The sequence below is a fragment of the Cyprinus carpio genome, unplaced genomic scaffold, assembly GCF_018340385.1.
Source record: "Cyprinus carpio isolate SPL01 unplaced genomic scaffold, ASM1834038v1 S000006546, whole genome shotgun sequence".
Taxonomy (NCBI): domain Eukaryota; kingdom Metazoa; phylum Chordata; class Actinopteri; order Cypriniformes; family Cyprinidae; genus Cyprinus; species Cyprinus carpio.
This window is the reverse complement of record NW_024879209.1, coordinates 41020-54259: the sequence shown is the minus strand read 5'-3', so window position 1 is coordinate 54259 and position 13240 is coordinate 41020. Positions and strand designations below refer to the sequence as shown.

General features: G+C 36.2%; 1 protein-coding gene across 1 annotated transcript in view; it reads right to left on the bottom strand.

Annotated features, from left to right (window-relative positions):
• Positions 1 to 301: 301 nt before the first annotated feature.
• The window catches only part of LOC109092058 (meprin A subunit beta-like), a 33181-nt gene continuing 20242 nt past the window's right edge, over positions 302 to 13240 (bottom strand). Inside the window, exons 7-15 of the mRNA XM_042754566.1 lie at positions 9080 to 9258; positions 8713 to 8931; positions 4470 to 4625; positions 4095 to 4319; positions 3560 to 4003; positions 3260 to 3427; positions 2342 to 2450; positions 2014 to 2046; positions 302 to 706 (exon numbers count right to left, since the gene is read on the bottom strand). Coding sequence (XP_042610500.1) covers positions 637 to 706; positions 2014 to 2046; positions 2342 to 2450; positions 3260 to 3427; positions 3560 to 4003; positions 4095 to 4319; positions 4470 to 4625; positions 8713 to 8931; positions 9080 to 9258 — 1603 coding nt within the window. The 3' untranslated portion in view covers positions 302 to 636. The remainder of the gene's footprint in view (positions 707 to 2013; positions 2047 to 2341; positions 2451 to 3259; positions 3428 to 3559; positions 4004 to 4094; positions 4320 to 4469; positions 4626 to 8712; positions 8932 to 9079; positions 9259 to 13240) is intronic.

Sequence of the window (13240 nt, the reverse complement as noted above, 5' to 3'; positions counted from 1 at the left end):
CTGTTTGCCCCCAAACGAAGAACGAAAATGAATTTGTTTGAAGTATACCAGGGCCTTTATGCAGTTTCTCAGAAAATTATCCTTACTTCTTTTAGATATCTAAAAAAAATGTTTAGATATCTAAATTTATTTATTTTATTTTTTTGTTCACAGTGGCAGCTCTATCATGTGCCAATAGATGCCACCAAAATCCTGCATTTACAGGCTGAGTTTGTATGCTCCATTTCATAAAATAATTTGTCTTACATTCACAATAAACAAACATTTTTGTAATATTTATTGAATTAGTTACTTACAGAATTGTTTTATTACTTATGCAATGGAAAAAAAAAGTTTAAATCAGTGATTAATCAGATAAAAATTCAGATATGAAAAATATTTCCCATAAGCTCTACAAAGAATGTATAATCATAGATTATGAAAGAGTATGATAACAAATTTGTAAACTATGATTAACACTAAGATTTAATATTGATTGGTGTTAAATGAATATAGAAAATGTATAAACAATACACATAATTAATTAACAATTCACATTTCATGATCATATACTAGGAAGCTGAAGATAGATGCAGTTCTTTGGCTCTTAACTCATGTGTAGTCAGACATATGGTTAATAATAGTGATTCCTCATGATTAACTCATTAGCAAAAGAAAGGAAACCACCACGATGATCAGAGAGGACGCCATGTTGCCAGCACATTCACTAAAGGAAAAGAAGCACATATGGTAAGATAAATATTGTTGATGTAGTATATATATATATATATATATATATATATATATATATATATATATATATATATATATATATATTAACTTTATGCATATATTTTGATAATGTGCATTTTGTAATGTGCATGCAGTAAATGATTTTCACAAACAAATTACTTTCAAGAACCAGTTCTTCAAAAACAAAGTGCAATCAGTGTAGTCTGATTCACAAACAAATGACTCTTTTGAGACAGACTCATGAAAAGTCTAATGCATAAATGTTTGAAAAACACAAAAGACACAAATACTTCATTAATTCAACTTTCTGTATCAAGTCACCTTTATTTGTATAGCACTTTATACAATACTGATTGTGTCAAAGCAGCTTTACAGACTCAGGAAAATAGTTTGTCAGAGATACATTTGTAGTCATTTACGGATGTACTCAGTTGTTGTAAAAACAATTTATAAACCAAATTGGGATTGTACCTGAAATACATCCAAATAAATCATTAGCAAATCAGATTTATGAATTGGAATCAAAATTAATTGGGAAATGTATAGATACCTAGATAATCACTTATATCCTGAAGCACCTGTTCATCATTTCACTGCTAAAGCAGATTGGCATTTTTGTTAATTATTTATTTGGATATATTTCAGTTACAATCCCTATTTGGTTTATGAATTGATTTTACAAACAACTAAGTATATCCCCAAATTATTACAAATGTGTCTCTGACAAACTATTTTCCTGTTCTAGTACGTCAGGACTATGTGTTCCAGCAGAGGGATGCCACTTTATGAATTTGTTTAAAATAAAGTGTGAAATGTGTCCTTTATGTTTTAATATGAGATACCTATTCAAAAAGCAGTAAGCTGACTGAAGTTGTGTTGTGATGTAAATATAATATAGTGTGTGTTGTGTCTAACAGTACACTTTACCTGTGACTATACAGTATTCACAGTATTACACAGTTTTATTTATGGTGACATGTGACCCTGGACCACAGAACCAGTCTTAAATCGCTTTGGTATATTTTTAGCAGTAGCCAAAAAAATATATAAATAATATAAAAAAAAAAATAATAATAAAAATAAGCATTGTATGGGTCAAAATTATAGATTTTTCTTCTATGCCAAAAATCATAAGGATATTAAATAAATATCATGTTCCATGAAGATATGAAAAGGGCCCTTATGACTGATTTTGTGGTTTAGGGTCACATATTACAATGAGACAATAAAGAAGTGGTTCTCAACCTTATGAAAAATTGTTACTATGAGACTATGTCTTACTCAGTGGGTCCTGGTGTAGTTGTAGGAAGAACTCTGGTAAACCAAAAAAAAAAAAAAAAAAAACGTTTTTTTTTTATCATCACATGCAAAATTCATTTTGTAGTATAATTTAAAAATAAATTAGAAATACAAATGGTAAACCATTGCCCTTTAGCTGTAAATATATTCACACAATATACATTGCACTCTAATCCATTATTTCTTAAATATACAATGTACAATAACAATAGTAATTATATTTTTATTTATTTTTTTTAAATTATGTATATTTTATTATAGTTTTGTGTGTTTTGAATGATGATACAACAACGGTTAAAAGGACATTCACCTTGGAACACATGGTCCCTGCTGGGCAGTCGCATCCAGAGAAACGTTGAATTTTTCCACTGTTGCTTTAGGGCAGGGTAGAAAGTCTTTCTGAAGTAGCCCTGAGATATCTGGATTGGTAAACAACATTTATGTAAATTGGTTCTCAGAAAGTGAGAGACACAATGGAAACATATCAGCATCCAACTGAATATTTATTATCATTCTAATTGTGTCTAGTTTGCTCTTAAAAGGATAGTTCACCCAAAAATGAAAATTTTGTCATTAATTATTCACCCTCATGTTGTTTCAAACCCATAAGACCTTCGTTAATCTTTGGAAAACAAATTAAGATATTTTTCATGAAATTCAAGAGCTTTCTCCCCCTCCATAGACAGCAACGTAACTGAAGTGTTCCCAGCCCCAGGAATGTAGTAAGGACATCGGTAAAACAGTCCATGTGCTTTGAGTGGTTCAACCGTAATTTTACGAAACTACGAAAAAAAAAGAAAAAAAAAACTGTCTAAAGAAAACAAAAATAACGATTTTATTCAACAGTTCTTCTTCTCCAAGTCATCATCCTCTGCCATTATGGGGAGTACCACAATGAATGCATGTGTATTCCTCTGCTTGTAAACAAGGCACAGCGCATGCGTGTACTACTCCAGCAGCATCATGCACATGTGTCATGGACTCGTGGTACTCTCCATAATGGCAGAGGATTTTGACTTTGAGAAGAAGAATTGAAGATTTAATGAAAAATATCATAATTTTTTTCTCTGAAGATCAGCAAAGGTCTTACGGCTTTGGAACGACATGAGGGTGAGTAATTAATGACAGAATTTTCAATGACAGATAGTAAAAAAAAATTTGTGTGAACTATCCTTAAGTACTTTCACTAAGTTGATCTTGTTTTCTGTGGCTACATAATAAAACCTACCTTGCATGCTGAATAGAAATATGATGTCATCACCCTTTATAAACTCTCTTCTAGTCAGATCATATTGGATTATGGGATATGTATAATCAACCCAAGCACCCACAAATACAGACTCATTGCCGATTATGACTTGATTTCCACCATTTCGAGGATTGGCCCAGTAATACCCTATTAGAGAGAAAAAAAAAAAAATATATATATATAGCCTTTTTAAAAGACTTAAAGTTTTGTATAATAACTCTGATTTTCAACTAAGTAAAAATAATCAGAATTTTTTTTTAAAATTGCATTAGAGCTCACTAGAAGAAACCAAATCAGGTTCAGTCGTGAGGCTTTGCTCCAAGGACATTTGCTTCTGTATGTGTGGATTCTGGTCAAGCATCTGGAAGGTTATTTGTCTCCATGGACAAGGCCACTGTAACTGTTCATCATATGTACCAGATACAGGACGAACAGATATATAAAAGTAATTTTGATACACCATTAAGCGAGCCTGAAAGCGATAACCATCACTGGAGTAATACAATGGACTGTACACTGAAGTGTATGACCCACTATTGTTCAAAACCTTAAAGTCTCTTATCTGCCATGTGTGGGGACACTCAGTCTCTGAAATATTGATATCATCCAGTGAAAAACCTCCACTGGTGTTTCCAGCTCCTTTACGTGCTTCAAATACAACTTGGAAGGTATTATTAGCATTCAGTGGCACATGATGGAATTTCCAGTAATTATCAGGGGGTCCTGCGAGAAATTAAACTGTCAGTGATTTTGAAAATTTAAGAAACATCTTGATATACAGGCTTACATGTTTTGTAAGTATAAAGAGGCAGACCTGTAATCTGATCCATAAGACTGAGAGTTCCTCTACTGTCTGTATCATTCTGGTACTCTCGGATCCAGATGTTGAGCTGGTCAGACTCATTGCCACTGTGATAGTAGTAGAACTGCAGGCACTGGACTTTGCAGTCTCTTCTAGGGGTCATTGTCTTGCTTTCTAGTCTGGCTGTGTCTGCCTGGTTTTTGCCCTCAGTGCTGAAGTGCATGAAGAACGACGCACCTGCAGTAATGAGGGTAGATGAAAATGAAGCATTTAATTTTAGGGGTAATTCTAATTCATCCTCAATTCTATGCAAAAGCACAAATATATTCAAATCAGAAACTTTAGCAAAACAGAAATGTCACATTCACTGATTGTAACACATCTCACCATTTTGTTCTTTGCCCAGGTAGGTGTGGTCAGTCACACTGATGCCACTCACTGAATTTAATCTCTGCCAGCCATAATCACCAGTAGAACAGACGCTCATTTGACACAGAGATTCATCATCAAAACTACAGTGATCAAGGAAAGAGATTGATGAACCTGTAATGCACACAAACAATCAAAATCATTTTATGTCTTTGTGCACTACATTTATTCTAACTTTTTCACATATGTAAGAGATTATGTCAGTGGTTTACTATTGCAAAATAAACTGACAGAGTGACGGGCTCTGATATATATAAAAGTTTTTACATGGTAATTCATTACATTTGCCAGTCAGCATTCTTTCTTATAAAGATTTTTTTAAATTGCTTACACACTTAGTGAAACCATTTACATCCAGAATCTTAAGACCACATCTACTAAACTGCAAGCATATTATCTGATTTACCTTCAGTTTGCAATTATAAAACAAGCTTTTTGCAAAATGCTTGTTTTACAAAATGCTTGAACTCTTCTCATTATACAAATCATTGAAAACGAACAGCTCATGTTTAATTTTGGGGAACACTGACATTTAAATGCCACACTTATTTAAAAACTCAGAGTTTTAAAGAAGAAATAATTACCCCCTTGCCTTTCACTGTAGTGTAAATATACCTATTTTGATTACTTAGAAATCAAAAACTTATTTTTTTAAGAAACAAATAAATCTTTACACTTTAATCTCTGTTTACAGTACTTTGTACACATATAAAGAAAATGCATGCAATTCAAGTAATAATAATAAGTTTAATTTATATAGTGCCTTTCCCGAGCTCAAGGACGCTGAACATGGTACACCAAAGCAACAAATATTGATAACAAGGAACAATTTCATTGGACATTTGCCCAATTCAGTTGCAAATAATGCAGTTGCATATAACACAGATTATGTAGTAAAGACATAAAAAAGGAAAACAAAATGGACAAATACACATGTAAAGTAGGGATAGTGTTGATTAAACAAATAAGTTTTAAGTTTTGACTTGAATTCACTAAAAGATGTGACTGTTCTGAGTGGCAGGGGAAGTGAATTCCAAAGTTTGGGTGCAATAACGGAAAAAGACCTGCCGCCCATTGAAGATAGGCGGAACCTAGGTACACAAAGAAGTTCAGAATTAGAAGACCGGAGTGTCCGAGAAGGCATATAAGAAGAGAGTAGGTCAGAAAGATAGGAGGGAGCAAGACCTTTAAGTGCCTTAAAGGTGAGCAGAAGAATTTTATATTGCACATGAATAGATACAGGCAACCAGTGAAGATTAAATAAAATAGGGGTGATGTGAGCAGATTTTTTTGTGGAAGTTAATAATCTGGTAACAGAAGTTTGAATTTTCTGCAGACGAACGATGGAGTGAGCTGGCAAGCCAGAGAAAGAGCGTTACAATAGTCTAGGCGATTGGTAATAAATGCATGCACTAATGAGTCCGCATCTTTTCTACTGAGAAAAGGACGAAGTTGTGCAATTCGATGTAGTTGAAAAAAAGCAGCTTTGGAGAGTTTGCTAATGTGGTCATCCAAGGTTAGTGATGGGTCTAGAACAGTGCTTCCCAAACCTGTCCTGGAGGCCCCCCTGCCCTGCACCTTTTATATGTATCCCTTATCTAACACACCTGATTCCACTCATCAGCTCGTAAGTAGAGACTGCAAGAACTAAATTGGGTGTGTCTGATTAGGGAGACATACAAAACATGCAGGGCAGGGGGTCCTCCAGGACAGGTTTGGGAAGCACTGGTCTAGAATGATACCTAAGTTTCTAACAGTAGCTGATGGAAAAATAGAAATATTTCTATAAACCCATACAAAACAGCAATATTCAAAGCAGCAATTCTGCTGTAAAGCACCTCTAACAAGCCAATAGTGTCATTATAGATCTCAAGCAAGTTAAGTGTAGACTCAGTTGTGCATACATACTGTATATGGAGTGTATTTTTGCAAATACATGTACAGTCATGGGCACCCTTGGGTAAATATGATCAAAGGAGGCTGTGAAAATTAATCTGCATTGTTAATCCTTTTGATCTTTTATTTGAAAAATTCTAACCTTTCATTGGATAATAAAAATTTAAAACGGGGGGGGGGGGGGGGGGGGGGACATCATTATGAAATAAATGTTTTTCTCAAATACACGTTAGACACAATTTATGGCACCCCTACAAATTCTTATGAATAAAATATCTCTTAAGTAAATTCCCATTCATATTCACAATTTTAAGCACTCCAGGATGATTATGAACATGAAATTATACATCCAAGGCTTCCTGTTTCACAGAAATATAAATAGGAGGAAAAACAAAGCCCAAATTCTCTTAATCATCCATCACAATGAGAAAAACCAAAGCATATATTTCTGATGTGCAGCAAAAGATAATTGAGCTTCACAAATTAGTGAACTGGCTTTAAGAAAAGAGCTAGAGCAGTGAAAATCCCCATTTCGATCATCAAGGCAATAATTAAGAATTTCCAATCAACAGAAAATGTTACGAAACTGCCTGGAAGAGAACGTGTGTCTATATCATCCTAATGCATGGTGAGGAGGTCAGTTTGAGTGGCTAAAGACTCTCCAAGGACCACAGCTGGGGAATTGCAGAAAATAGTTGAGTCTCGGGGTAAGAAAAAAATGTCAAACTTGTAACATGGAGTCAGAGGCGTTTGGATCCATATGCAGTAGTTTATTAGAGAGAATGGTCAGACAGGCAGAATTCAGATAACATAGCGTCAGGTATGTCAGGGAATATCCAGAATCAGTATAAGTACCAGGCAGAGGTCGGGGCAAGCGGCAGAGAATCACAGGCGGTAACACAATCCAAGATCAAACACGGAAGGAACAAACACTAGGAAAACCGCTCGGAAATGCCAGACAGAACTAAACAAGACTTTGCAATGTGAGTGTGGATGAGTGCAACCTTTATAGTTTCACTGATAGGAAACAGGTGTGGTTCAATAATGAGTTCCTAGGCAGGGGTTTATGGGAAATGAAGTCCAGGGTGTACTGTGTCATGTGAAAGTCTGTGTGGTGAATAAACGGATGTGCAGTGACTGGATCATGACACACCTACATCACCACATGTTGTTTAGGAGGGTTTCAAGAAAAATTCTCCTAGCTCATCCAAAAACAAAACTCCAGCATATTCATTTATCAGACATGACTGGAACTTCAAATGGGACTGGCTTCTATGGTCAGATGAAACTAAAATGTGTACAATGAAATATACTGCTGTATTTGTGATGTTGTGGGCCTATATTTCTGCTGGAGGTCCTGGACATCTTGTTTAGATACATGGCATCTTTGATTCTATCAAATACCAACAGATAAAAAAATCAAAAAGTGACTGACTCTGTTAGAAATCTTATAATGGACCATGTTTGGATCATCCAACCGTACAACAATCCAAACACAAACCTCAAAAACAACACAAAAATGGGTCACTGGGCACAAAACCAAGCTTCTGCTATGGCCATTCCAGTTCCCTGACCTACACCCTATAGAAAATAAGTGTGGTGAACTGAAGAGCAGCACCACCAACATGGAGCTGGGAATCTGAAGGGTCTGAAGTGATTCTGGATGAAGGAATGGTCTCTGATCTCTTTTCAGGTGTTCTCTAACCTCATCAGGCATTATAGGAGAAAATTTAGAGCTGTTAAACTGGCAAATGGAGGTTTAAAAAATAATTCAATAAAAGGGTGCCGTTAATTGTGGTCAATGTGTATTAGAGGAAAACATGTATTTCATAATGATATTTCCCCCCATTTAAAATTCTTATTATCCAATGAAAAGTTCATTTTTTTTTAATTTTTCAAATAAAAGATCAAAAGGATTAACAATGCAGATTAATTTTCACAGCCTCCTTTGATCATATTTACCAAGGGTCCCCATATTTTTGCCCATGACTGTATGTGTGAGTGCTATGCCAAACTGTGCTTGAAAGAAGTGATTGCTTTTGCAAGACATGCATCATGCCTTGCATGCTGTGTGGATGTTTTGTGATTTTGTGTGATTAATTTTATAGAAAAGAAAAAAATAAATCGCAAAAATCCTTAAAAAACAAAAAAAAACAAAAAAAAAAAAAAAAAAAAAAAAAAAAAAAAAAAAAAACAACAAAAAAAAACCACAGGTAATCCAAGCAATGAGATATTTAACAACCACAAGTCCACAGTGATGTTACAGAACACATTAAGACCAAAGAACATTGTGGGAATTACTCACTGCATTTATAGAGGGTGTTGAGCTCAATCAAATCATATTCGCTGAAGTCCAGGCGTTGACCAATCACATCTTGGAACTCAGGACGCTTTGTAATGATTGTATTTCCATTACCGTTGCTGAAGGCATTTTTATCATAATGCATCACAGAGTAGTAATCATAGGGCGTGCCTTGGGTGGTGGTCTGGTTCTCACTGTATTTTATGAAATTGCTCTCCTGCCCTGAAAATAAAGAATATTGCAGACATGAATGGCTTATTGACTGTAAATGCTCTTTATTTGAATGTCCATTTCAGCATCAGGATCAGTAAAGCAAATGGATCAAATTACTATTTTACAACATTTTAAATAATAACAAAGATAAAGCAACCTGTAATGATGTTTTCAAAGTTGATGGTCACATAATTATCTCTGTCATATCTTGACTGTTCATGCCAAAATCCCAGTGCATGGAGAAACTCATGTTCAACAATGGATTTTGTTCCACAACCTTTTCCAATGGAAAGAGTCTGACCTCCTGCAGATATGCGACCGACATATGACCAACACCTGAAAAATAAGATAACAGCTCATTTATATACAGGGTGGATCAACCAGGGTGGCATTTGTTGGCAACTGCCACACTAAGTAAAAGCATGCCACCCAAGATCTATCCCAGCTTAAAATATAAATGTAAGCCTTGTTTTGTGTACTGAATTTTAGCAGCTGCGCTTTAAGGTAATGACATAAAAAGATTTTCGGTTTTATATCAACATGCGTTCCATACTGTCTGCTCCACTTTCATCATGGATATAACCATAATCTGACAGCAGAATGATGTGGAAATATATGCATAATGCCACCCAAATGTTCATACAAAGAAAAAAGGCGTGGTTTCTGGAACTGTAAGTAGTGTTGATGCAGCCATGTCAGGGAGACACCGTGTTTCTGTGTAAAAGCAAAAGCACTTTATTTGGCTTTCCGAAAGTAGATGCAATGAGGAATCATTGGCTAAGATTTATTTACAACAGAACAGCACAACCCAGATGTTCGAATTTGTGCTACGCATTTTATGGACGACAGTTTTGTGAACCTAGGAGAGTAGCCTAGGCTGTGCAAAGGCTATTTCTAAAAAAAATGGGTCAATTCCAACTTTGCTATGACAATCTGGCACTTATTCTGAATCAGCTACTGGAAGTATGTTTTCTTAATAGTTGAAGTATTTGCTATTGACTGTTCAAAAGTGTGAACGCATAAGATGTGTGTGCGTGCGTGAGACAGAGACATAGTCACATCACAGTGGAGTCAGCTTTCTTAATCATAGCTTGTGTGCTGCAAATACAGACGAGCATCATCACTGTGTCTGTCACATGATCTATTCCCATTTCAGGATTGCACTGATTGTCAAACTAAGGACATTATTTACTGTCTTTACATTTATGTTGAAAGCTGCAGCTCGCGATTTTGCAAATGGGTGTTACATTTCTGTGGTGTTCGGCCAATCACAATGCACTTGGTCAGCTGGCTAATCAGAGCAGACTGCGCTTGTCAGAAGGAGGGGCTTTGTAGAAAACTATGCATTTGAGAGAGGCGGGGCAAAGAGGAACTACAATAATGAACAGTATTTGAAAAATAGTGTGTTTTTTGAACATTAAAGCATGTCAACATATTCTGTTACACCAAATACACAAAATAAAGATCTTTAAAATAGCATCATATGACCCTTTTAAATTATTTGCAAATTATGGATAACTGACAGTTGGGGGTTGTTGCTCAAGTAGTGTTAGGTGGTTGCTTTGTGATTGCTTGGGTGTTTGCTATCTCTGTTAAGAAGTCTCAAAAATATTAAATGTCTGTGGTTCGATATCTTGGCCATTCTTTCAACGCAAATTCAAAAGGTTTTGATGCTTTAACACATGATGCACATAAAATTGTGATTTATATACTGTAGTGCTGAGGCTGTTAGGCCCCCGCTATAAATCTGTTGACTATTGTTAACAGCCAAGTCTATTACTTAAAGCAGCTGAGGGATGCTTGTTAATAGACGCAAACGCCAGGGTTGTTATTAACTAAATGTCCACTCACGAGTTGATATACTCACAGTTGTAGATTTATTTTACTGTGACTGGTCTTCATTTCCGAGTAGGCAAGAATCCAAAAAAACAGTCAATAAATTCTCATATCCAGTCCATCACCAATACAAATTTATGCTTGCATAGCGTGGCGTGACATAGTGATAGTAAGATAGCTCCATTTCATAAATGAGAAGGCAAGGCAAACCAGAGAAGTGCCCCGGTATGGGCGGGATAACAGTAATCTCGATCGAGGAGGCACACGATCCCGAATGCAACCAATGAACTGACCCGGAACCGGAAGTCGGTGGGGACCAAAACATCCGGTATGGAGAGCTAATGGCAGACATTGATAGAAACACTGTTAAACATAGCCGCTCTACAAGGAATAAAGTGGATAAAACTTTGTTTATTCTAAAGTTTCAAGCTGCCATTATACTCGTCCCCAAACAGTTGAAATGTGAATTAAAGAGGGGTTTCTTACCGATCAGTACAGCTCAGTTTGCAGACAAGCTTTCCACTGGGACTTACCAAGAAAAGCTAATAATTCTTATTTAAACATCCCTACTTAGAATATTTAATTATCAAGCATGCTGCCCTCCAAATCTACCCACAAAGTGGCTGATTTTTACGTTAATGAATCTATTGATGGTGTTAAAAGCATTCTGATCAGTCATTGTCTAAAAGTTTGGAACAGGTATCGGAAACTCAGCCCATGTTAAGCAGGTAGCCATCACTCCCTCTGTCCCTCCTTGCTGGTTTCCAAAGACCCCAGTTAAATAAGCATTTTTTTTCCAGCTTGCTGTACATTTCCTGTTTAAAACTAGGGCGCTATGATGGCCATTCTTCTTTTGAGGCATTCCGGAAGAAGGTTTGAGTTGGTGGCTGAGGTTAACGGTTGGGACAAGGTTGAGAGAGTGGGTCAGCTTGCAGCTAATTTAAATGGTGAAGCACAAGAGGTATTTTTGCATGTTCAAGTCAGGTTAATAGTTAGCAGACACCACACCCCCAATGAAATATAAAATATAAATGGCAGAGGCGCAGTTAGACACAACTACACAGAGCTCTCCCTTTAGCAGAATTTATGTAAAAAAAGTGAAAGTCGTGACATTTTGGTAACCCATGGTAATCCATACTCAGAATTGGTGCTCTGCATTTAACCCATCCAAGTGCACACACACAGCAGTGAGAAGTGAACACACCCCCGGAGCAGTGGCCAGCTATATATCCAGCACCCGGGGAGCAACTGGGGGTTCAGTACCTTGCTCAAGGGCACTTCAGCCATGGGTATTGAGGGTGAAAGAGAGCGCTGTTCATTCACTCCCCACCCACCTACAACTCCTGCCAGCACCGAGACTCGAACCTGCGACCTTCTGGTTACAAGTCCAAATCGCCATTAGGCCACAGCTGCCCCCATGCTAATGTGGTGCTAATAGTTACATTTAAATATACATTTGGTATGTTCAATCCCGACAGAGATCATATGCTCAGCGGTTATGAATGAAGACAAACAGACCCACAGAAAGGAGACGCAGACAGAGATGTGAGAGGAAGCATAAACGGGGTAAGAGAGCTGGCATCCAAGAGAAGATACGATTAGCTCTACACAAACCTGCTGTTCCTAGCATCTTCCTTGCTAACACCCGCTCCCTTGTTAATGAGAAGGATGATGTGAGATTGCAGATCACCAACAATTGCTTGGATAGGTGCATGATGGTGTTTACAGAGACCTGGTTGCATGAAAAATCCCTGATCTAGCCATTGAGCCATTGAGACCTCTCCCTATCCACCTTATTTTGGAATACGCAGTAAATACGATGACTTACTTCCTTATAATGTGTTAAACTTCCGTTTCGCTAGCTGGTAGGTAAGGAGTGATGTGGCGGGAGCACACACAGAACACTATTAAATGCTGTGATGGTAAATATTTACCACACCCGTGGTGTATAACACAGTGAGAGGTTGAAATGAAGAAGTGGCCTGCCATTACTTATGAGGACAATTTTAAATATTTTGTTTTAGCGCTTGGAGTAGATGGGTCTTCGATGCAGAATTATAAAAGCACAGAGGCATATCAGTAACGTTACATGCACAGCGTAAAAGTTGGTCGAGTGCTGGTACATGAAACAGAAAGCGAATTTTTATTTTTATAGCATAAGATAATCCCAGTACTGTCATGTGATTGCATTAAGGATTTAGGTAAATGGTAAATGACTAATGTCTCCTTTTTCTCTTTCATCTGTGAAAACATTTGTTGATGGTTTTAAAGTAGTAAAGAAATATTAGTTTTGTCCTTATCCGTAAACTTAAGTTAACATATTCATACAGTGCAGAATTATGGCTGATTAATTGCATCCAAAATAAAAGTTATAACTAAAATATATGCGTGTACTATATATATATATATATATATATATATATATATATATATATATAGATGTATATATATTTATTTATATATTTATTTATTTATATATACA